Source organism: Lemur catta, chromosome 6, assembly GCF_020740605.2.
Source record: "Lemur catta isolate mLemCat1 chromosome 6, mLemCat1.pri, whole genome shotgun sequence".
In the NCBI taxonomy this organism is placed as follows: domain Eukaryota; kingdom Metazoa; phylum Chordata; class Mammalia; order Primates; family Lemuridae; genus Lemur; species Lemur catta.
In genome coordinates, this window is record NC_059133.1 from 87,018,845 (window position 1) to 87,045,521 (window position 26,677).

At 42.1% G+C, this 26,677-nt stretch overlaps 1 protein-coding gene across 1 annotated transcript in view; it reads left to right on the forward strand.

Moving 5' to 3' along the window:
* Nucleotides 1–26,677, forward strand: part of GRIN2B (glutamate ionotropic receptor NMDA type subunit 2B) — a 401,817-nt gene that overhangs the window by 261,599 nt on the left and 113,541 nt on the right. The window contains exon 4 of the mRNA XM_045554290.1: nt 26,253–26,367. Within this exon, the coding sequence (XP_045410246.1) occupies nt 26,253–26,367 (115 nt within the window). The remainder of the gene's footprint in view (nt 1–26,252; nt 26,368–26,677) is intronic.

The following is a 26,677-nucleotide window of genomic DNA, read 5'->3' on the forward strand; positions in this document are numbered from 1 at the left end:
AGGCCCATTATCCCTTCTTTCCCTCCTTCTCCAACTGGTTTTAGAGAAGTGGGATCACTTAAAAGTCCACCCCTTGCACAAAATCTCTTCCCAAAAGTTCTGCCCAATTAGGAATGTATTTGAAGTTATAAACAAATATTCCGGGGAGCACAAACATTTATCAGCGATTCACAAAATATTTTAGCATCTTTGCACGAATTAGAAAAAGTGACCATTTCTCAAAACGCTTTACTGCCATGTGCTGGGAAATTGACATAATAAAAACGCTGTGGACAATACCCATGTTGTGATGACTTTTAAATTTGTGTAGTGCCCCTCCTGCACACTTGCAAGCAATGAGTGAATTAGGAATGCATAGATTTCTTTTCTCCTAGTCTGGCTGAGACTTTAGCTCTAAGGAATGGGAGTTTTGATGAGCACATAAACACATGGTATGCCAGGAAGGGAGAGCAAACGATAAATTTGGAACACCATGCAGAAGATGTCTGCTAGAGCTCTGAATCTGGAAGCTTTGGACAGCCTGAAACAATATGAGGGCATCAAACTGAGGAAAAAGAGAGACAGAAGAGGCCAGGGTGTGACAGGATAGAAGGGAAAGAGCTCCAAAAGGAGTACTTCAAATTCTTAATGCGGGCCTGTGGTCTCCCGTATGCTGTATGCGTGAGAACCCTGGGAAGCCATCCTTTAATTCTTGTGGGGCCCCTCCCCGTGGGGCCTTTGGAAGTGAGCTGAATCCTGTTTACAATGGAGCTGCCTCCCAGGGACGGATGGGCTTGTGCTAATCATGTATGAGCCCCCATGGAGGGCATATTATGGGATCTATTCCTGTGTTCATATCCTAATGCTTATTTGACAGCTGTGTTTGTTGATTTAGTTTAGAGCCACTTATGACAGTTTCAATCCTAGATCTGATCCTCTATCATTGATACAGAGACATTTGCTGATCTACTGAAGTCAAGAGCATAAGGGCAGAGCGGGAAACCAATAGATCTCTGAGCTGACAGATGCCATGTGCAAGCTCTGGCTGTTTTGTTCTGTTATAAAGTGCTCCGTGCATCTAGGCAGTACATAAAGTTATCCAATAAAACTTGAATGCCTTGAGATTCCCTCTTCAAGGGAGAGATCCTGGTGAACCCATTTTAAACTAGTAAAATGACAGATATTTTGACAGTTCTAATACTGTTACTGTGGGTGCAATGGTAGTAGCTGAGAAGGGATCAAGCTAAGGTCCTCTGGGAAATACTTCCTGAGAATGATAATGAAGAACAATTATGGACATGAAAGAGACCCATGAATTATAAAACATTCATTATACAAATCTTAATTAATGTGATTATTTGTTGGCAAATTGCTGAAGTTTCTTATTGCTGAGATTATTCAAATTATAAACAAAAATGTCTTCTTGGAGTTTGAATTGACCAGTACTGATTTGCGTAGCAAAGGCTCAAGTTATTTGGGAGAGGAGTGGCAAATGAATTTTCCAGCAGGCCTTGATGGATTTGTCTTACAGCTCCTCTGTACCTCTGGTTTCCCTCGCATTTGTCTTTCATCCAGAGGACACTGAACTAGGGTTATGTTCAGGGTAAGGGCAGAGTACGTGCCTGGATCTTTGAGTGCTGTGAGCTTGAGGCAAACCACGCTGAACTGACAGCCGTTCAACACTCATTCCAGCTGTGTAGTCCTGGACTTCTTGTGCCAGTGCAGCCTTCACCATCAAAATAGAACCTTCCATTGTGAGCCGAGCCGACCTGGAAGTGCCACTGTAGTTAACTCAGTTAGAACAGACACTGCTCCTGCAGTTGGAGATATGAGCGTAACATCTATTAGACCAAGAGCTCTGCGATGGCAGAAACTGTATTTTGTTTGCCACTGAGTTCCCACAATTTTTTAAAAAATGTTACAGAGGGAGGCCAGTGGGCTACTTAAGGCAGAAATTGAGCAAAAATGATGACTTTGATAGGTTGGTGATATCTCTGTGAATTTTTAGGCTCCCAATCTCAATTTCATTAGTTCCCTCAGAGTTGGTCAGAATCAAGGCAATAACTATCCTAACCACACTCATTAGAGGCTGAAATCTAAACCAGATGCCAGTTAGTAACCTAGTTTCTGTTATTAATTGTTCCATAAAAATCACCTCCAAACTTACTGGTTTAAAATAACAACAACTATTTATTTGCCAAGAGCTTTGTAGTTAGGGAAGGACTTCTCAGGGACAGCTCATTTTAACTCCAACTGGCAACCGAGTGTTTGACCAAAGCTGAAGGGTCCACTTCTGAGCTGGCATGACTGGCAAACCGGTGCTGGCGGGCAGCTGGGAGGAAGTGGGACTCCATTCTCATCCACGGGGGTCTCTTCACTTGGCTACTTGGGCTTCCTCAGACATGGTGGCTGGTTCTACCTGGCACAGTGTCATTCTGCTATATTTGTTCTCTTGGTCAAAGCAGCCACAGCCCAGCCCAGATTTAATGGTGGCGGGAAGTATGGGGGCAGATGAAAATAGACTACCTCTTGGTGGAGAAAGTGATAAAGAATTTGCAGCCTTTTTGTAAAAAAAAAAAAACCAGAAAAATTATTTATTTATTTATTTTTGTTGTTTTAGAGATGAAGTTTCGCTCTGTCACCCAGGCTGGAGTGCAGTGGCACAATCATAGCTTACTGCAGCCTGGGCTCAAGGCATCCTCCTGCCTCAGCCTCCTGAGTAGCTGGGGCTACAAGCCTGGGTCACCAGAACTGGGTAATTTTTTGTTGTTGTTGTTTTAAAACATGGTCTTGCTATGTTGCCTAGGCTGGTCTTGAACTCCTGGCCTCAAGCAATCCTCTCTCCTCAGTCACTGCAGTCATTTTTAATGAACTCTAAATGTTCACTGAAAAATATCTATTAAAAAGGTTTATCAATCAACTCAAATTGATTGTTCGTTATATTTTCATTCGGGTAGAAAAATTCCACAATTAGCTACATTACATAGACCAAGAGGAAAGGGGTGGCATTTGGCCTCCTTAATATTTCTGTCAGCTCCCCTTCCAGATCATTGCGAACCGGCATAAAATCGGTAAAACCAGTACACCAGCTATGCAGATAGGTTTTAAGAAAAGTCCCAGTGTGCTGGCATCTCCCCCCCTGTCCTCCCAGCACACGGATAGCACGTTGCTGCCCTTTGCTCCTCTTCTGTCGAAATGCTGGCGCTGCCACTTCTCATTCGTAAGAAGATCCCCTGGCAAGTTTAGAAACAGAAAAAGGAGTGAATTACGTGGTCTGAGGGGCTGGTGTCACTAAAGTTATGATGTATCCATCTCAACTATAGTGTTATCTGCCAAATGTATGTATTTGGTAAAACAATTGTTTTCTCTGTCCTTCCAGATGAATTTCTCCTCTCCATAGTGCTAGAAAAGTCACTTTTTAATACATTGGTTCTGGGGCTAGCTGTGGTCGTTCACACCGGTAATCCCAGTAATTTGGGAGGCTCAGGTGGGAGGATCACTTGAGGCCAGGAGTTCAAGACCAGCCTGAGCAACGTAGCGAGAACCCGTCTCTACAATTAAAGAGGAAAAAAAATTATCGGTTCTTCTTTCATAGCTTTTAAACAAAAAAGTTTCCTTTGTCGACCCAATCTTTCTTCAGAGGTATCTGTTAAATAAGTTGTGTATGTTAATTCTTATGATTATTTTGCATATTTCTTATACCATTAGAGCTACCTTCATTAAGAGAGAGTTCCAGGCTCTGCTCACTCTACTTCCGTCTAGGAGACCCTGACAGCAACCATTCATTAGTTACCGATCAGTGCCAGGCAGTGGATGTGTGTTACTTTGTTGGTAGCATAACACTGCACCATGGGTATCTGGGAAGATGGGAATTCAGAGAGGCCAACTTTCCCAAGACCTCTGATACACAGACAGCAGCAGTGGGAAAACTGGAACATAAGAAAATTCACTTACATTCCCACTGCCCTAACACAAGTATTTTAATTTTATTGTGGCTTTTGACCTTATGCATACTTATTTATATACAGTTGCTATCATGAGATGCACCCAATTTTTCATTCTGCCTGTTTAGACAATGTGTTTTGATGGATGGACATTTTCCCAAGTTTTTACATACTGTAATAATGATTCTTATTTATAATACTATGTAATACTCTATGCAGATGATCAAAGTAGATCTGCTTTGGCTTTCAAAATGTTTTTCTGCATATAAAAGTAACACATATACATTGTAGAAATATTTGGAAAATTATATAAGAAGAATATACAGATTTTTATCATATACAGAGATATTATACTGGTATATTTTGGACTGTTTCCTCCCAGGCTTTAAAAATATAAATATATTTTGCTTATACAGACACATGGGTGGTTTTATTGAATACAAAATAGAGATCACACCGTTGAAACAGCTTCAAATAATATTTGCTTATCTCAACAAAAGGAAAATTTTGAGAAATTCCATGTTGTCTTGCTTTTCTGCAGGGACTGTCCTTTTGGAGGGTTTCATTGTTTCGACAGGGCAGGGATTTGTTGGGATTTGGAAATATTCCTGAATGTAAAATGACTCCCCAGCCCCATGGCGTTGCCTCAGCACAGAACAACATGCACGTGCATCCCTCAGCGGCGTGTGTCACGCTCTCATTGCCTCATAAACCACGGAACAAGGCCTGATAATGATGCGGGGAGGTGACCTCCAGCTGAACATTAAGCTGGAAGAAATAGTGCTGTTCTGTGCAACAGTGGTTACATCTGAATAACGTCCCCGCTTCTCATTTAGGAATGCAACCTACCTAATGGGGAAGAGTGGGTAGGGTCTATTTATCCTCCCACATGTGAGATGCAAAAGCAGATCTCGTCTGTTCCTTTGGTGCGTCTTGCAGAGTCATATGTTGAATCGGGTGTGAAAGCTTAGTTTTCAGTAGAATTCAATGCTATAGATTATAGCAAAGTGCATTCTTAGGATCAGCATTCTCTGCTTAAATGATGAAATGGTGGATTTGGAGCAGGTCAACTGTCTTTTTTGTTCCATACAGTGAAACATTTTTAACATGTAAAATTTCTTTGAATGCACAGGAAATTACAGAAAATACTAACTCATGGTAATGTTTCCACTGCACGGATTTAACAGATGTTAACACTGGGCTTCTGAGTTCCTTAAACTACTGTATTTCATGGGATCTGGGGAAAAGGTTTTGGGGTAGGCAGGATGGGGTAGGGCCTCCCTCTGCGGAGGCCGGGCCATCTTTCCAGCCTGTTTTCTCTAGTTCCTGCTGTCAGAAAGTCATTGTCAAATGAGATGAAGAACCTTTCTAGTGACTACAGCACCTACCAAAGAGAGAACAAGGGATAGGAACACAAGGGGAGATGAAATCGGGTGTTGCCCAAAGCTGGTAGGGTGATGAGGGGAAAATGGGCTGGGAATATGGGCTCAGCTAGATGCTAATTGCACCATCTGTGAGTGTGTCAGAAGCCCTGATAGACTCAATAGACTGTTCTATTTTTTTTAAAAAATCACATTTAGAGACAAGCTGCTTCCTGAATTGGATGAATTTTAAGGTTATGGTTGCACATTTAAAAAGTGAAAATTGAGGCTTTTCCCATTCTTTGCCTCTCTCCTGAGTTGTGGGAGTAATTCATGGCAACTCAGAATTTATATCTCAGAGCAAACTTGCTTGACGATTTGTCTTCATTGCATTTGGGGGAAAAATAAACCTCATCAGCCAGGGCCTGGTTTTCCAAGAGCCCATCATTCAGGCACTTATTGTCTACTTTGTGAAGTTTCTAGGCCTTTCGCTTTTCACCCTTTCCCCTCCTGCTGGGTTTTGGTCATTTTGCTGCTTGTTAGGGCTTCCACTGGCAGATGTGGAGGAGCACAGGGAGCAGCTAGAGCATTATTAATTTTTGCTTCATGATAGGAGTTCTGCAAAGGGCTCGGTGGGGGAGAATTTGAACCATTTGCCTACGGTAAGGTTTGGAGCTATCTGTTGATTTTGGTTGCGTATGCCCTCCCTGTCCCCCTTTAGTACTGATAATGAAGGGCTCACTTGCAGGAAAACAGGATGGAAGGGGGTTGCAAAATATAGCCAAGATTCGCAGTGAGCCATGACTTAAACATGGTCCCGTAATATGACGCTGTAATGAGAAGGAGTCAGAGTCCATATGAGTCCACTGAAGTATCAAATTGGTGTGCAACCTCTCTTCTCATTCAGCACTGGGCAGGCACACATTAGAAGTTTTCGGTGGCGGTGAGACTGTGTGGTGGCAGTAGATTCTAGAATTACCCTGGGCAACTTTTTGCAATAATATGCACTAACATCTCTGAGATTTGAGAGGAGGACGGGGTGGGGGGAACTTTGGAAACATGACTAAGGTAATCATCTTATATCCCACTGTGAGAAAGAGATGTCAGTGGTTTCCAGAAGGCTGAGCAAGGACAATGAAAATAGTTAGAGGGACTGACTCCAAACCAGTATTCACAGGCCTGAAGAGCAGAGGGCTCCCCAAGTGCTTAAATAATTTTTGTTACATGTATAAAAGGTTACTTGTGGGATGCTGGTTTCCTCAGATCGTTCTCCACACTCCTGCCAGCGTGATCTTCCGACATGCAGAATGAGCATGCTGTACCCTACTCGGACTTTGTCAATGCTCCAAGCTCCCTTTCCTTCTTGACACCTCAGACTCCCTTCTCCTTCCTCTTCTTATTTTAATAAGAACCATCAGTTTACCACTGACCTTGAAGTCCTAAGGAGGTTGTAGTTATATTAATAATACGAAAGGTCAGAGCTGCAAGGTGGTGCATCTTGACAGTGGCCCGCGGAGGCCAGAGCTATACTTCTCCCTGCAATGACAGGGAGCAGTGGGTGTGTTTAAATCCACATTTCACAGTCCACAGCCATCCACTCTTCACAATAGTTTCTTAGATTATCCTCCAGCATTCAATCACCACTCCCAAGACTGCAGTTCAGATTTGAATTGTTTCTCTTATCTCAACTACGAGCTCCTTAACTTGTCTTTATGCCAAATATTATTTTTCTTAGCAACAAAAAAAATTAATTAGGAAAGTTAATTGGATCACTTATCTGCCCTGTTTGAAAACTTTTCTTGGGTATTTATTTATAGGAATACAGCATCCTGTCCAAGACCTTCACAATCGGCGGCGTCTCTCTTTTCAGCCTTACACCTGCCACTGCCTCTCCCTACCCCGGCGCCCTCCTTCCCTTTCCTCTGTCGTGTCCTGCAGCTGCATCTTGTCATTCCCACGCACACTTGCTCTTGCACCTGCTACATTCTGCAGACTCTCCATCCCTCTCTTCTTTGCCAGCTAAACTGCTCGTTCTTTAAGACCCAGCTAAAATAGCTCCCCCTGGGAAGCCTGAAGGTCCTTCCTCACCAGCTTCCTGTGTTCTCTGTGTCCCCACTTCCTTATGACACTGCTGTGGTCCCTAAACCATTGCACTGATGGGGTTTCCTTTTCCCCAGCTGTGCCACCTTGGGTCATTTATTGCTAGGCTGTGTTCCTGAGAGATGTGACAGTGGCAGGCCAGTATTTGGAAAGGCAGAAAGGAGGGAAGGGGACAGGTGAGTCAAAATGATGCAGGCTTCATGCAGTGGTTTCCTGTCCTGACTGTTCCCTATGTAACTGCTGGGATACACCCAGAAAATACAGATTCTTTTATTTCCTTGATAAAGGTTTTTTTCACATTTGTTTTCCCTCCTTGGTGAATTGAGTGGGTCAGTGTATTATGGACACCCTGGGGATTCCTTTGCAGCTTTCCATAAAACAGCAAGTTCCTTGTCATTGACACCACTTTCAATCCTCTTCATTCTCCAGGGTCAGTCACTTCTGAAGTAGGAGGCACACAGAGCCTCAAGTCCTACGAAAGGGTAAGAATGAAAGAAAAGGCAAAGAGAGACCAAAAAAAAAAAAAATTGCAGTCCTTTTCTCCACTCATGGAAATACTTTCTTCCCTTTCCCCAGCCCTGGAAAAAGAAATATGAGAAGTTTCTCATCTCTTCTCAGCAGAAGGCATTCAGTTTTTTTTTCCCATAATAATTCCATATGTTCTTTGTACCCGTTTGGGGACTGAAATAGAGAGGGGAAGTGGACATGTGGTCAGAATTATTAATTTTTGCATGTACAGTACATTTCTGTTTGCCCACCAGACTGTGGGGAGGAGCCAATGAAGTAGGGTTAAAAAAGTATGATTTGGGGGTCAGATTAAACCTCAATTTTAATTCCAAACTGTCATTTATTAGTGGCATGACTTTGCCAAAGTGAGTCACCTTTCTGAGCCTCAGCTTCCTCATCTGTAACATGGGCTTACATAAGGTCACATACACAGAACACCCGTGACAGAGTCAGTGCTTGGGCGACTCAATAGCTTTTCTTACGTATCTCTGTGTTCACGGTGCCTGGCACAACACCAGGCACAATGGGCACCTGTTATGTAGGCTTGACACTGCTTCTGTCAGATGCTTCACCCAGTGAATTCCGCTTCTTATAGACATTAGTTAGTTTGGGAAGAGCATCTCCAAATGTTCAGCTGTATAAATCTAAATCAGAAGGAAGATGGTGCTCTTGAATGGTAAGAGAACTGAGTTTTGAGATATGTGATACCAAGGACTCCTTTGGCTTTTCTGTGATTTTTATGGCAAAGGTATGATGCAGGGGATACCCCTGTGGGGGGATAGGAGAACAGAGAGTGTTTATTTCTCATTCAACATGTGGCTGTTTATTTCACCTTGAGACCTGACTACTCTCACTTGCTGTCTAGGCCTCTGGTGGAAACTACGTTCTTTGCCCCGGGTTCGCCTCTCTGCCCTCCCCCCCAGCATTTACAGGAGAACAGCTCTGAGAGCAGCAGTCTCTCCTGGCGGGAGGAGTTGGTGACCTTAGCTGGTCTCAGACTCAGTTTTCAGTGCAGAATGACATTTTTCTGGCCTGGTGAGTGCCATAGGGACAACCCTGTGATGGGTCTGAGGGTGAAGAAAGCGTCTCCTCCCCACACTGCAAGGCAGAGAGCAGGGGGTTCAGGAGAGGAGGGGAAAGAGGGGCACATGCTGTCTACACAACAGACCACCCAGGGAGCTGTAAATGCATATTCTTGGGCTCTATGCTGGGCAGATTGAATCCCTGTCTCTGGGGTGTGGCCCAGGAACCCATATTTTTAACAGGCTCCCCAGGTGAGTGTCAGTGACACTCAGCCTCTGGATGTCAACCTGCGAGGAGAAGCCCATGTAGCCTGCTGTCACGGGCTCTCTGTGACTGCTGCTGACGGCACAGAAATCCTGGAGATCTTGTGATTCTTATATGTGATAATCTAAAAATCACATGTAAAAGAATGACTACAAAGTGTATACCATGCTTTATGGTTTTTTCTTTATATATATATTTAAGATTTATATTTACTTACATTTTCTTTAGTTTATATTTGCTGGGTGATATGAAATGTCCCAGGAAACATACAGTAAGTCCTCATTTAGCATCATCGATAGGTTGTTGGAAACTGTGACTTTAAGTGACACAATACAGAAGGAAACTGCTTTGACCATGGACTAACTGATATAAACAAGAGTAAAGTTCTGGGCCGGGCGTGGTGGCTCACACCTGTAATCCTAACACTCTGGGAGGCTGAGGCTGGCGGATCGTCTGAGCTCAGGAGTTTGAGACCAGCCTGAGCAAGAGCGAGACCCCGTCTCTACTAAAAATAGAAATTATCTGGACAACTAAAAATATATATAGAAAAAATAAGCCGGGCATGGTGGCACATGCCTGTAGTCCCAGCTACTTGGGAGGCTGAGGCAGGAGGATCACTTGAGCCCAGGAGTTTGAGGTTGCTGTGAGCTAGGCTGACGCCACGGCACTCACTCTAGCCCAGGCAACAAAGTGAGACTCTGTCTCAAAAAAAAAAAAAAAAAGAAAGAGTGAAGTTCCTAAGGAGTATTTCTGATCACAAAAACATCACCAAACTTATAAATAAAAGCCAAGAAATTTCTAATATTAAATATTGACATAAATGTGAGTTATACAGGCATTTAAGAAAGATTCATAAATGCAAGTAAGATGATTATTTATCGGCTTATTCCAGTTCAGGGTCTTGGGTGGCTGGAGCCTGTGCCGGCAGCTCAGGGCCAAGCTGGGAACCAGCCCTGGGCAGGACGCCAGCCCGTCTCAGGTCACACTCACACCCCCCCACGCTCGCTCACACGGGGACCATGTAGACACGCCAGTTCCCCTAATGTGCGCAGCTTTACGATGTGGGAGGAAACCAGAGTAACCAGAGGAAACCCACACAGACGTGGGGAGAACACGCAGACGCCACACGGTCAGGGGCCCCACCTGGCTGGAAATCCATTTTTTTGCTTGTCAGTGTAAGAAAATGAGTTAAACAAAATGACATTATTCGAGGACCTGCTGTCTTTCTGAGCACCTACATTCTCCAAGGACATCTGGACTGTATTTTTAATAGGATTCTCCCCGTGTTTCAGGGATAGATGTCACCAATGAGCCCCCTAGGCCACTAATGCATGAACTTTGCACCTGTCATTACTGTACCCTTCTTTGCACGCCCAATGGCGTTTTCATCAATGTTGCTTCCCCACTGAAACCACCTGGAAAATGAAAACAAGTATATTCCTTCTATACAAATTGCTGAAAAAATTTGGGAAAGCAAGCTAATGGGTGCAGGGAAATTATGTGCCTCACTCAATTTTTCTCTTTTGACTTCAATCAGGGGCTCTTTAAGCCCCATTCATACAGTCCTGAGACCTTCCTTGATGAGATTTGGAATTGGCAGCAGCAGCACTTTAGATGCATTCTCACTTAAACTGGAGCTTTGGTTGTGGTTAGAAAAAGAAATGGGAAGAAGAGTTAAATTCACAAAAATAATTCATCTCCTCTAGGTGGTTTTTGTCCATCGCTAAGCTCTTATCTTCTCTCTCCACCAACACCTACTTACTTGGATCTTGACTTATTTTGGCAGTTCTCTGTACATGTAATGTGGTTGCCATGGAGATGTTATCCGGCATGCTGCACGCTGTTTCATCTTCTCCCCATCTCTTCATTTCTCTCTGGCGTGTGCTTGTTCTCTCACATTTCTATCTCTTGCACCCCCACCCCCACCCTCTTTGCAATTGAAGACACCACACGCTGCATTTCTTCCAGCTGTTTTACTACCTTTCCCCCAATCATATTGAGTGTGTTTTTAACTTTATATAATCACAGCAACCTGATAGTGACTGGGAAAGAGAGGAAAAAAAACATGGACTTAAATGCTCGATTCCTCCAGGTTATGCTAGGATGCCCAAGAATTCAAGGGAATTCAGGCAAATGTTAATCAAATTAACTTCCCTCTGCTTTCACAGGGATTAAATCTTTACTGAGGTTCAGAGAGACTTATTAACAGTACCTTTCTGATTTCCACATGGACTACTGCTTCAGGTCCTGGTGTTATCTGCAAAGGAGAAGGTCTGAACTATCCTCAACTCTTAATTCCCATCTGTGAAATATTTACTCTGTGCATTATTTGCATTGACCCATGGGCCTCCCTGAAGATATTGACATCCTGGGTTATCAAGAGTTGGGCCAGGCCAGGTGCGGTGGCTCATGCCTGTAATCCTAGCACTCTGGAAGGCAGAGGTGGGCGGATCTTTTGAGCTCAGGAGTTTGAGATCAGCCTGAGCAACAGTGAGACCCCATCTCTACTAAAAATAGAAAGAAATTAGATGGACAACTAAAAATACATAGAGAAAATTAGCCGGGCAAGGTGGTGCGTGCCCATGGTGGTGCCCAGCTACTCGGGAGGCTGAGGCAGAAGGATTGCTTGAACCCAGGAGTCTGAGGCTGCTGTGACGCCATGGCACTCTAGCCTGGGCAACAGAGACTTTGTCTCAAAAAAAAAAAAAAGAGTTGGGCCAAATGTAGCGAAGATCATGTAAATAGCAACAATTTGCTCTGGTATTGCTGCAGTGCGTGTAGAGGCTGGGGAGTGGAAGAGGGACTTTGTAGTTATGTGCACCCAACCATGTGAAGATTTGGAAAAAGCTATCTGCCCTCTCCCCAAGGATATTTTAAATTTTTCTCAAAAATTGAAAAATACTAGGAAACAAATAACAAATAAATTTCCCTTCTGTTTCTCTGAATTCATTTTAAAGACCTTCTCAATGTTATAAGTAAAATGAATTCTATTTCTTCCTCTTCTCAAACTAACAAAGTGAACTTACATTGATAAAGAACATTCAAATATTAATTTTTACATAGGTTTCAGGTTTCCCTCATTGCTTTGATCTTCTACACTAAAAAAATAAAAGTATTGCCAGCAACCCCAATATTAAGAAGTTTTTTTTGGTTTTTTTTTTGAGACAGAGTCTCACTTTGTTCCCCAGGCTAGAGTGAGTGCTGTGGCGTCAGCCTAGCTCACAGCAACCTCAAACTCCTGGGCTTAAGCGATCCTACTGCCTCAGCCTCCTGAGTAGCTGGGACTACAGGCATGCACCACCATGCCCAGCTAATTTTTGCTATATATATTTTTAGTTGTCCAGATAATTTATTTCTATTTTTTTTTTTTTTTTTTTTTTTAGTAGAGACGGGGTCTCACTCAGGCTGGTCTCGAACTCCTGACCTCGAGCGATCCACCCGCCTCGGCCTCCCAAAGGGCTAGGATTACAGGCGTGAGCCACCGCGCCCGGCCTATTTCTTTTCCTTTCTTGTGTGGAATATGATATTTCAGAAACAAACAGAAATCACTTTTGATGTATCCAGTGATCATTAATTATGTTCATTTCTATGTCAGCTTTCTCTTCGGGTCCCAAACCGTGAGGAAAGGATCAGGCTTTGGTTAGGTGACATGAGTCTCACACACAGATCTATGTTTTTATGGACAATTTAATGAGGAAAACACTAAAAGGGAGAAGTTTCAAAAGGGCCTGTGTAAGAATGAAGTCCCACTTTTCATCACATTGAGTTTAGAAAAGGAAGCTTGCAAGTATATATTCTTTAGAATCTATTCTTTTATAAAATCAATAATTGGAGGAGTCACTTCCACAGGGAATCAGTACCTAATACCATGCGTGTGTGTGTGTGTGTGTGTTTGTGTGTGTGTGTGTGTGTGTGTGTATGAGACAGAAGAGACTGTGAGACAGATAGATACATAGATGGGTGGATAGATAGATAGATAATGTGTTGTATGTAAGACATAGAGGTGGGGCAATGAGAAAGCAGCAAGGGAGGATTTCAAGACTAGCTAAAAACAAATCACTAAGCATCTATTGAATAGTTACTGCAAGCAAAGAACTAATATGGATCCTGCAAGGAATGACAAAAGGACAAGATTTGATTTTTACCTTTGAACAGTGTATTGTGTGTCGTGGAAGACAAGACACTGACAAACAAAAAGTTAACAAAAAGGAACAAAGTAGATCAGGTGATCGATAAGCGGAATGCTGAAATGTGGGCTGGATCTAGAGGACACAGGAGGAGAGAAGGGCCTTGGATAGTTAGGAAAGTCTAGAGAGAAAGTAAGATTTGATCAGAGTTCAGAAGCATGAACAAGACTTGGATTATATAGGGAAGCATAAGTAACGTTTGTTCAGGGTACAGTGGAGACACCATTTGGCTTCAGCAAAGACTCATGTAGAGAAAATGAGAGAATTCCAAACAGGTAGGTGGGGACAGGAGGTAGAGGGCCTTGACTGAGGTCAGACTTTGATTCCAGGGAGTAGGGAGCCACTGGAGATTTGTGAGCAAGTAATGAGACAGAACTGTGAAGTCTTATAGTAAAATTAAGTTGGAAAGGTATGGGGGGGCAGTGATATAAGGTCCCAGGAGGGGGCTGTTGCAGGAATCTGGTTATGAGCTGGTACAGGACTGGTCTAGAATAAAAGCTGTAGGAGCAGAAAGGAAGGGACAAATGCAAGAACTATTTTGTAAAGAGAGGAAAGTTTGGGGCGACTGATTGGGCCTGGGAAATTAAGATGTCAGAGACACCAGAGAGGTTTCAAGACTACAGGAATAAGGCTAATATATATTTATTGGGTGCCTGCTATATGCCAGGCACCTTGGCAAGGAGGAGTTACAAAGTCAGCTATTTCGAGGGAGAAGATAAAGCGAATCCATTTCAGGCACTGAGAGTTCGTAACAGGGGGATGCAGGTGGAAATGGCCAGCAAGGAGTGGAAGTGGGGGATGAGAAGAGGTCAGGACTGCAGTTGTAGAGTGGGAGCTGATGCAGTTAGAAGAACTGAGGCCATGGGAATGGCTGACACCTGCATGAAAAGGGAAATGAACAGAGAGCCTGTCCTGAAGTTCCTTAAAAAAAAAAAAAAAAGCCAAATAAAGGAAAAGATAAATAAAAGTAGCCATCAAAGAAGCTACAGAAGAAACAATCAGAAACGAAGAAGAACCAAGATAACACAGCATGATGGGACCTAGAAAGAGAGCCTTCACAAGGGAAGGGAGTATTATCCCGCGAGGTTAAATGCTGAGAGTAATCTATGTATTTGATCGCCCAGGTCGTGAGTGTAGTTACGCCCCTCTTATTGAGGGTTGATTATAGCTCCAAAGAAATACTTTAATATTGTATTTTTAAGTCCAGAGAGAACTTGGATATTCTGTGCCAAACCAGGATAAACTTTTTCCAGTCTTAACTGAGCAAAATAAATATTCTAGCTCTTGTCGTCAGCCTCTGACAAGAGCTCCACGAATATAGCCCTAGACTTTCATAACTGACTTCCTCCCAGAGCGTGATCTGAGAATTAATTCCTCTCTAAGTCGAGTCAAGCTTACTGCTTTGTGGTTTGTCTCCTGTTTTCTTATGAGGTAAATTAATTCCATTTCTTCACCTTTTTGGGGGGTTAGTGCTTGTGAAATATGACAGATTGGCAGCCTCTGGAGACCAGAGTTCTCTTATTATCCTGTGAACATCTCCCCTGACCAGCAATGTGCCTCTAGTCTTTCTTAGGGAGACTATGGAGAACCTGTGTGTTCCATCCTCTTCCCTGTAGTCTGTGTTTATGACGCTGGCACCAGGGACAATCGAAAGCCACTGATGGGCAGCTGGTCAGGGGGGTAAACAATGGCACTGAGAGCCCAGCCTTGGAACCATTCGCATCTGGATTTGGATTTTAACACTACCATGCTAGAAGTTTGTGGCTTCTTTGTTTCCTTCTCTTCTGACGATTGCTTCTCTTGGCAACTTTATTCTTACTGTGAGGCAGTGGAAGGAACACAGGCTTTAGAATCACTAAAAAGCAGGTGGATGCAACTCCCAGGGCCACCAACCCTGGGCTCTGGTTATAATATTTGACCATTATTTTATAGCATGGATGTGAGAATTTAAAATAACATAAAGCATCCAGACCAGTGCCTGGCATATGCTCTATAAATGGTAGCATTGTTGGATTTTTTCTTTATTGAGTAGCCAGAGCAAAAGTATGACTTCCAAGCACTTTCACTTAAAGATTATAAAGCTGTGAGATTCATTTACCTTGGGGAGATAAAACTCTAAAACTGTGTGTTGAAAAGGGGAAAAAATGTTAATCAGCATATTTTTACACAAAATTCTAAACTACAGTTGACTTGTTAACTCGTTTGATTGGTTCTGGGAAGGCCATGCATTTTGCCAGCACATTCTCCTTTTTATTCATGTGGTAAAGAGGAAATTATAACAGAAAGAGAGAAGTCAAATCTGTGTCAGAATTTTAAAGCTATAAGGGTGGTGGTTGGTCTCTTTGTTTAAAGACATAGGAAACCTGGCTGGGACTTGGTCATGTTAAATCTTGCCAGATATCAGAGCATTCAGGTAAACAGTCCAGTCAGAAATACTGAACTGAATGTCAGACAAGAGGTGGGACCTGTGTTGGAGATTTGGGGGGCTGTGGCATGATTGTCGATGCTATAGCTGTGAAAGCGTCTCAGAGGGAGAGAGCCTGGGCTCACAGCTGAGTCTTGGAGTACCCCAAATTAGGGAGTTTCAAGTGAAACTGGACAGAAAAGGAGAGAGGACTGGCCTGAGATGTATATGGAGGACTGATATGTTATCCTACTTTAAACAACAGATAAACAAAGGAAAAGGGACTTGCCAAAAATTTGGGAGTGTCAACTGTTAGAAGCCCTGTAATGTCTGGGGGGTGAGGATGGAGAAAACACTACTGATTGTATTTTCATTGACTTTTGGCTTAGTCCATTTTGTGTTGTTCTAAAGGAATACCTGAGGCTGGGTAATTTATAAAGAAAAAAGGTTTATTTGGCTTATGATTCTGATGTCTGGGAAGTTCAAGATTGGGCATCTGCATCTGCTGAGGGCCCCAGGAGCATCTGCTCATGGCGGAAGGTGAAGAAGAGCAGAGATCACATGTGGAGAGAGGAAGCAGGAGAGGGGGAGGTGCTAGAATCTTCTTAACAATCAGCCCTTATGGAAACTAATAGAGTGGGAACTCACTCACCCCTAAGGGAGGGCATTAATCTTTCATGACCCAAACACCTCCCATTAGGCCCTACCTTCAATATTGAGGATCAAATTTTAACATGAGATTTGGAGGGCACAAACATCCAAACCATAGCAACTTCACTTTGGTTACTGATGACTTGGGAAGAGCCATTGCAGCAGAAGATAGAGGCAAAAGCCAATATTACCAGGGTTAAGGAGTGATGCCTAGTGAGGAAATAGGACCATCTGGTATCAATTACTTTTTTTTTATAAAGTTTGCAGTAAGAAGAGATAGAAAATATAATTACTTCTCAGAGGGGTTGGAAAATCTCTTTGTTATCTGCCCTGGTCAACAAAGAGTTAATGGTATAAATGCACAGTAATTTCAGAAGCATTAAAGAGCATGTTTCCATGGAAACATCAACCTACAGAGGGAGAGAAAGAGCTAGGATCCCCTGACAAAGAAGGAACAGCCGAGTTCTAGCCCCCACACAGTACAGCAGGGAGAGATGATTACATGTTTCTTTCAGCTTCCCCATGAAGATGCATTTGGGGTTCATGGTGCTGTCCTCCTGAGGATAAGGAAAGAGGGAAACAAGATTTTGGCTTAAACAAACTCTTGACCTCACCTTGCTTGAAACTATGACCGCAGGATCAATCCCATCTTAGAATATTGGGAACGATCAGTGGGTGTCTTTACCAAAATAAATAAATAAGTTTGATTTTTCTCTGACCTCTCTATTCCAACCTGATCTAGAAAGAGTGCTGTACTGCACTGTGAGTTAGAGCCAAACTTACAAAAACTTTAGAACTTAAGATGTGAGTTTGTCTGGTCACCTTTGACCAGCACCATTGCATGATGGTTTTCATCTTGGTGTATTCTCCTTGAATACACACATTTGGCACATAGTTTTCAGATGCATGATATCCCCTTCACTGCCAACTGATATAAATTTCCTGCACCCTTAAAACCAGCGCTACTCTTAGGGATTGGTCCTGTCACTGAATTGTAGCCCACAAAGCTGTTCTCCAGACTTTGCTTCAGGGACCACATGAACAAATTCCTTGTTGCTAACTCACCTTTCTGAGAGTTCACTTTCTCCACTCCCATATTATGTCCCGCTTTGCACCTCTTTCCTTACCCTGGTCTTCCCTTGGGAGAAATCATTTTGTTCCCTATGTGAAAGGGCTTTATCTGCATGGCAAGTGTGGTTCATGCCTGGGTTTTCTGAAGTCAGAGATGCGTTCTTGAACGAGTCTACAGCCTCCAGCACTCTCTCTGCCTTGTATCCATATCATAACTGCCCATCTCCTCTAAAGACTCAATCTTTACCCAGGAATCTTGAGATCTCTGTCTGTTGGAAAACTTCCCCCTGCCCCTGGAATATCCTCCCCCCTTTGACCCTCCTCACCTCCCCATTCAACATAATGGCTTCTAGAAATCTCTGCTTAAAGAACTCTGCCAACTATCACTGGAAAATTAAATTATAACCCTGTTTTTCCATGGGTGACAGTTCTCAAAACCTTCACTCCCAGTCTCCATAACTGAAGCCATCACTAATTCAGCACATATTTATCCCCCTCTTTTACCCCCTTCAGTAGAGATGTTAGTGGCAATTGTGAAGTTAAGCATATGGTAGCTATAGAGAGGGCAGGAACTCTGTATATGAAGATATTTCCCATGCATTGATTTTGCTGATCACCCAAGGTATAAGAGAGAGCATAGAGAAGTTGCAGAAGAATGAAGAACAAATTGAGGAAGTGGAGAAATGTCAAAAGGAAGAGAAAAGCCTCCATGTTCTTTCCCCTTGATGTTATGCCCAGGTCACTTTGGGTCCTTGACCAGGGCTTATTGGGCACATACACCTGGGGTTTCTTTCAGTATGTCTGAAAGTTCACAGGAAGGAACTTGGATGTTGAATGTTCTAGAGAAATCTTTGCCAGTCATTGTTCGGTTAGTGTTGGCATAACCCCTGAGTAGTACTGCCAGCTGTGAGCTAAAGTGGATGTCTGGAAGGCAGGCCTTTACCTTAAAATCATTAGTGGGCATAAAGAAGTAGCAACAGTATACTCTGTGATCAGCCAGCCTTTGACCTGTCTTGGCATTTTCTCTGGTCAGGTCCCACCGTTTGGTTTTAATAGCCTACGCTGGGCTACATTCCAACATATTGAGCACTTAATCTGTGGAAGAAGGGAAGAATTTTATTCAGTGTTTTGAGAAAGAAAGTGATTTTAACATATGTACCTCAGGGAAATATGAACTAAAAGGGGAAAAAAAAAATCCAGTGACATCACCCAGAAGAGTTACTCAATTCCTTCCCACCTTTCCAGCTGTGTCTGGTAAGCCTGGCTTTCCCGTAGCACCTTACCAGTCTTGCCCACAGCAAAGGTGACTAAGGGTCGTGAGCATGAGGACAAGGAGGAATTTTCTTTTCCACTGCTGAGCTCTGTGCACAGAACTAAATGAGAAACAGCTTCGGTGTTCTGCACATTTGATTAATTGGCATCAAAAGGCAGCCTCGCCAGTTCCCTGAGGAAGTGTGCCACCTTCACACACAAGCGGGAGTATGCCCTCTCCGAAGGGATTTTAAAGAGAATTACATAGTGTTCACAGCAGGGCTCTGGGAGGTCAGAATGGGGGCCTTTTGAGAAGTCATTTATTCCAGATTAAAATCATAGAGATAAGAGCTCATCTTTCGCCTTTCTTGGAAAGTGAACTTTATATTGAAGTAGTATGATTAAGTGATTGTCCGCTAGCAAAAAACCTCACAGGGGTAACTAATCATGGTAGGAACAAAACTAATGTTCCCAAGCCTTAATAGTTGGGGATAGTGCAGGAATGAGAGGCAGTGTACTGGATGGTGGAATTATGGAAAAGCAGAGATACAGGAATTAGGAGATCCAGATACAGCGAATCAGGCCAAAGCGTGGCAGCACCTCCCCAGGCCTCGCTGTGTTCTGCCCTAAATGTGAAAAGTTACCCTGTGATCCAAAAGTCCCTGCAAATCCTAAGGTCCTCTGACACCCAGGCAATATTTTTAAAAAGGTAATAAAAATAATAATCATCACAACAATAACAGCCACTGACACCCAATGCTCACTCTGTGTTAGGGACAGTTTGAAGTTCTTTATGTATATTGAAACACTGAATCCTCACAACAACCCTGTAAGATAGGTACTGTTATTATTCACAATTTTCATGGTGAAGAAACTGAGAGAAAGGTTAAATAACTTGCGAGATCACTCAAATTCAGAACTGGTAGGTCCAGGATTTGAACAGAGGGCATGTGACTACAGCATCCTTGCTCTTAAACACCTTGCTACACTGCTTGTTGCAGTATGGGGATGTGTGTGTGTGTGTGTGTGTGTGTGTGCGTGTGTGTGCGTGTGTGTGTGTGTTACACATGCTATATTCTTTCCTTCTTTACTTACTCTGTTTCTCCCTTTTATTTTCTTTCTACTCACCTCTCATCATAAGCATTTGGGGGTGCTGTCCAGGCTTTTTCATTCATTTGAGTGTAGGAAATCTTACTAATGAGATCAAGTTCCTGGGTCTGATCCCAGATGGACCCATGGGTGAGTCCAGAGAGAATTGTTTCCTGGCCATGGCCCATCACCTTGGCCCCACTTGGTGAAAGGGTACAGATGGGTAAATAGGAGGTCATCACAGCTGGTGACAGAGCCCCTCAGAATTCTCCTTGACTTGATGTTGGTCAGAAATAGCATCTTTCTGGAGGAAAGTTAATGTTTTTCACCTTCCTATAGCCAAAGAGAGGTTGTTGGGTGACTCCCAACAATCCTCTTCTATTTTCTTTCATTTCAGATTAAACTAATTCATGGTATTCAGTTGTGAAACATAATCCAGGAAATAGCTCTCAGAAATTTTTCATTGTTAGGCCAAGGGGGCTGAAAAGACTTTTTCTTTGTAATCAATGGTGAGTTGACACATCACCACTTACCCCGACGTGAATTCAGTTCAGCACAAACTACTAAGGAACTGAAGCACATTTTTCACCACCAGTAGGAGAAGTATATTAAATTTATATCAGCCAGTCTTCAAGATACTGTAATATCTCATTAACTTAACAATACTAATTTAGAATTCAATATACTTTAATATCTCATTAACTTAACCCCACTAATTTAGAATTTAAATAACTGAGATACAGACTAGCCCAAACTTGAACCTTTTGTAATATGATTTGTGAAGAATGGTTTGCAAAATAAATTAATGGTATAAATATAATTTCAGAGAAAATGTTTAATCTACTGGAAGACAAACTATTTTTAACCTGTCTCAAGTAATTATAAATTAATATTACAGTCTGCTCTTTAAATTAGTTTTTCCTGAGTTTCTCTACAAGGTATCATTTTGCCTAAACAAGAGAAAAGGACAGCTTAGGAAACCGGTATTTCTAATTGCTTTGTCCAATGGCATGGTTTAATATTTTCATATATGGCATATTTCAAAGAAAACTTTCAAAACTTTTTCAAATCCCTTTATTTAAAAAGAGAACATTGGAGACAAGGCTAAAATAATCTTGCCTCCCACATTGACCACAATATACTGATTGATCATTTTGCATTCATTTTGATAATTATGAATTTCTTAGTTGGGAAAAGTCAGAAATTTCTGTTTAGTCCATCCAAATCGTAACACTGAAAATCTAATTTTTTAACATCTTTGCCTCTTTCCTCCAACACTGACTGGTCTTTAATTAGGTAGCTTTTAAAAGTTTTAAAGACCACTATTTCTAATCCTATGGGAAATTGTTTGTACTATTTCTAGAGAAAATATCTATAAATTATAGTAATTTCTAAAAAGAATCTCTAGTCTTTTGAAAGACTTTCTGAAAGATTTGTGGTTTTGCCATTCAGATGACAAAGTCCAGTGACATAACCGCCATGGTATTAATCAGACGGAATGTGAGGTGATGCATATAATGTGCTTCACTACTGTTTTTTTACTATCTATATGTACCCATGGTGTCATGTTGTATACTTTCAATACACACAATAAAAATTATTTTAAAAAAGAAATGCAAAGATAGAGAACATGTCAAAGGAGGTGAGGAAGATGGTATGGGCTTGTCTGTTCATAGATGAGGAATCCGAAGGCTCTAGAAGGTAAGGGGCACATCACTGACACAAAGTTAGAGCTATAGATTTTCAGAGTCAGAAAATTAGAAACAAGGGGCCAAGAATTCAAGTCTCCTGCCGGAACTGTATTCCTTTTTTTCTGAAGAATGGAAATGAGAGCTGTGAAAAACTGCCACCTTTTCAGGGCTGGTGGTGACGGAAGAGGACACTGGGATGGCAGTGGGGACATCTGAATCCTATTCCCCACCCACCCCGTCCCGCCATCATCTGATCACAGAAATCCTTCTGGACGTTGTATCATCTGAAAATGAAAGGATTGGGTGCAATGGGATGTTCTCTCTCTCATCACCACAGTAGCAGACATTAATTTTTAAAAATCTGGTGCTTCATAAAAATATGGAGGGCAAAGCCCATACTGTAGTGCCAGAGCTCTTGGTGGGCTGGGACAGTTCTGGCAGAGCTCTGGGAGGTGCCTCCCACACAGGGCATGCTGCTAAATCACTGCTTTGGGTACCAATGTGGTGCAGTGAATGAGCTCTGAGTGGCATGTCCAAAGTCAAGGAGGCACAAGGGCTTTTTAACCTCAGCTCAACCCCATTAAACTCAAGCAGAGCGTGACTGTGGCCATACAGAGCAAATGTATTGGCTCTGAGCCCATCAGGATTCTGAGGCTCTTTCTCAACGAGGAGGCAAGCAGGAAATGAGATAGATTTTATTTTATGCAGTCTGTATTAGGGATCTATGTAGTCCAGGGTGTGGCGTGTGATGCGAGAATGCTGAAATGCACCTCTGGAGCCCTGGGAAACTGGCTTCACTTCGGTGGGTGATGTCATAAAAAGACAGTGGACCGAGGATCAGAAGCCTTGAGCTCCAGTCCTGAACAGGTGTGTCACCTTGGGAAAGTCACTTAGCATCTTGGGACCTGTTTTTTTCCTCTCTAAAATGAGGGTTCTCAATGGATAATTTCTAAGTTTCCCCCTAGTTCTAGCAACCTGGGATTCTGTGTAATATTAGAACTTTAGGAGACAGGCCATCCAGGTTCTTAGGGGTCAAACTATATCCCAGAGACAAATCAAGCAATTTTTTAAATATACCAAACCTTAATGGAGATCCCAGAGGATTAGGGTCTGATGGCAGAATTTCTGAGTCTGGCTGCCACTTGAAGCTAGGCTTTTTGACTGTATACTTGAGGGTGACACGTTTAGAGAAAAACAGAATAGCTGTGGCACCACTTAATCTTAATTATAGTTTAATCCTTTACCTAGAATTTACACAAGGGAGCTTTGAGGTTTTAATTATATTCAAAATTGACAAACTACAGCCAGATCCGAGGGTAGTTGGATATTTTCGAGTCTTATAGAAAGTTAAATTGATTAATATGACCATTTGAACTAGTTTATACTACATATGTGGAACCCAGTCTCCATTCCTCAGATGTGTTTCTTTGATAACTGAGTCTTGTTAAAATGTAGTGATCACACTTCAGTCACTGAGGTTCAAAATTAAGCAAGTTTCTGGCCTTCAGAAAAGCTGAGAGGTTCAGGTGCCAAGGTCACATGCCTAAGAGTGACCACACTCCCAATTATTTTTTCACATTTTTCATTACCAACGAATGGATGGGTTTGTTCCACTATTCAAAGGGCATCTGCTCAAGGCTGGTACATATTTGCAAGCTCCTCACTAATAACTGAGTGTTGTCACATCACAGGGAATTACTCAGAAAAACACAATGTGAATGATTCATCTACTTGCTACTGATGGATATGAATGATTAGAGGATACTTTGAAGAGGAATATTTTGTATATTGTCATAAAATTTTATTAATGTTTTTGATAAGTGTAAGATATATGAAAAGTGCTTAGGTAGATAAAATAAACTTGCAGAGCTCAAAGCCGGTGAACACTCAAGAAAGAGAACAATTCCTAAGGAAAATCAGAAGGGGCTGGAGCAGGAAGGACCAGAGAGAAATTTACCAACCAATTACATTGCCCATGAGTATGATTTATTTTCTGAAAGTTTAATTTTCTCAACTTATACACCCAATTCAATGCTGTCCCCTTCAAAGAAGTCATCTTGAGAGGCTATATACTTATTCCATTCATGCTGCTTATTAATTGAATTATTTTTGGAACCTTCTCTTTTATAATTGCCTTCTGAAATAGACACTTTCTTTCAAATATTCTTAATGGTGTTTTAGATGAAGTTAGAATTATTCAGAGCCATGTCTGGTGAAAAGGGGCATACATAAGCAAGGTAATTTATTGTCCCTCTGTCTCTTCTTTCCTTCCCTCCTTCCCTCTCTTTCTCTCTTCCTTTTCTCTGTCTCTCTTTCTCGCCCTCTCTTTCTCCCTTTCTCCATCTGTTTCCTTCTTCCTTTCTTCCTTCCTTCCTTCCAACAAAGAGATGATACCAAATTACTTTTTGTGTCTCATGAACTTCCTCTGAAGACTCTAGAAATTATTCTAAGTAATGCAGGGTTGTTGTAGTAAGAACACATTCTCTGAGTTAATTATGTTGGTGCTTAAATTCTAGTTTGTTAGTTTAAAATACTCTGTCTTATGGTTTTGTAATTACATCCCCTAGGATGATTTCTACAGGGCTTTGGTGGGAGTGTTGGAGTCATTGCAAACTACAGGAGGCCTGAATATTGTCTTCACATCAGTGATGGGCTTGGGTGAACAGTTTTGTGCTGGTTGCTGGGGGCCAGGGCAGAGAAAGGAGCAGCTGCTGCAGGGAGCCCAGAGTTGGGTTAGAGGTGCTACACATCACTGATTGGAGGTGACCAGAGAGAGTGGCCAAGGTGGTATGGCAGGAACTTGAAGCCATGGCACATGATGACCATGTAAAGGACCAGGGGATGTTTGAGCCTGATGCTGATGTGAGAATCAGGGTGGTGTGCTGGGAAGGATGTGGGACTGGAATTGTTGCTTAAAATGTTACCTCTCCTCCCAGTTAGCTGTGTAACACTGGGCAAATAACTTAACCTCTCTGTGCTTGTTTCTTAATCCATCATGTTTAATTTTAGAACTAAATGAGCTTAAGCCTTCTTTAAAGATGGCAATTGATTTTATAAGGGATATATGATAAATGTCTTCAAAGATTTGAAAAACTCTCATGTAGAAGAAGGAATAGACTAAGATTGTAGACTCTCAAGGGGAGAACAAGGATTGAAAGGCTACAGGGGAGAAGATTCAGCTGTAAGTGAGAAAGAACTGCCCAGCCAACACTGAGACAGCTGCCTTGGGGTGTAGACGGTACTGTAGTAAGTCCCCCATCAGTGGAAGAATTCAAGAAGAGCTGAGAAGAACAATTCTATGATGTTGTAGAAGGGAAGCGTAAACTGCAGAAAGTGGAGGGCTAGTCGATTATGGTGTCTCTTTCATTTCTCAGATTCTAGGAATCTCTACTCTTGCAGCTACACAAGACCAGGGAAGGACAGGCTCAAACATCCCAGGCAGTTCTAGCAGTGAGAAGTGTTCCATGAGGGTTTGGTTCATGCTGCATAGGCATTTTTATAATTTCTGGAAGGATCTACCTGCTAGCACCCTTGTTTACTCTAATGCTACCTGAAAGAATCAAAGAAGGGTCTCCCAGTTTCACTGAATGAGAAGAGTTAAGAGGCATCTTTCATCTGCTTCCTTTAACACCTTCACTGTAATTATAAGAATTCCTTTTGCTTCTTAGCAGGGACATGTCTCACAAGCCAGTATCAGGCCTAAGGCTCCAGAGTAGCATGTCGTGTGAACACAGAGCTAATCATTATTGATTTCTTGGGCCATTAAGGTAAAGGGACATTAATTACCATCAGCACATTTGCACTAATGCAGTTGTAATAAGCACACCTGTGGGAATTCCCAGTGAAGGAACTGCTCACCAGATCATAGCTGCCAGCAGGGGAGTGGGGTGGGCTGGGGTACAGGTGTCCGGGAAGAAGGCAGTTTCATTGGTTTGACTCTAGTTACCTCCAGAGTTTCTGCTAACTTATGCACAGGTACCCAGAGCACTCTGTGAAATGCCTCTCCCTCCTTTTTCCACTCCCTGGTAATTTCTGTTCCCTATATACCGTGCAATAGCTCTGGTTTCCAGATACATCTTGCAGTACTAGATTCCTACCTACTGAACTCTTCGCACAACTCTTAGAAGTATGGGCTGGGCAAGACCTCAGCAAGAGTTAAGGAGTATGTGCATATCTCTGAGATGGAGAGGGACCCTAAGCTCCTACATGCCGCCATTCTTAGCAGAAAGTTGTCTTGGCACACTCCCACTTTCTTTTCTTGTCTCTACCACCTCCACCCTTTAATCTACCTCTTTTTCTGAATAATAACTGTTAACACATAATAAGGGTTTACTGTGCACCAGGCTCCATGGTAAGTGCTTAACCTAAGTTATCTCATGTAACACTTACAAACCTAATGAGGTAGGTCTCTTTATTACTCCACTACTTGCAGATAGGGAAAAACACTGAGGTTCAACAGGCTAAGTAATTTGCTCAAAGTCATGGCTATAGACTGAACTCAAACCAAGTGCCCTTATTTTAAATTATTATATTATTTTTTCATATGATTCCTATTATGTGAAAACTTGGATGACTCTATTGCATCATCAAATGGGAGTTCAAGGAGTACCAAGTTTGATAATGGTATCTGTATATCTAGAGACTCCTGCCATCTTTCTATCTACCTAACTATCTTGTTCTTGGTGTACCTTCTCCACACTTTTAATCTTCCTTTTATTTTATCTTTGTAGGTATCTGATCAACGTCACTTTTGAGGGGAGAAATCTGTCCTTCAGTGAAGATGGCTACCAGATGCACCCAAAACTGGTGATAATCCTTCTGAATAAGGAGAGGAAATGGGAGAGGGTAAGACATGTCTTTGGCAATATTCGAGTAAAGTAGAAGCGTAGGGATATAAAATTTTGCAACGTTTTAGTGGAAAATAGTTCTTTAGTTTTTGTCGCTAGTCCTATGGGGCAAGAGATCAATACTTTGAGAACCCAACAGAAGCCATTTCTCAAACTTGCTTCTTCATTTTCTTGCATTTTCTTGATTTGGTTAATCAAGAGGTTGTTTTCTTTATGTACTACCATTTATTATTGATTATTGATTTTTGTATTGATAAGGTACAGATTATTTATTATTGCTAATTGCATTGCTATCTGAATTATGACTT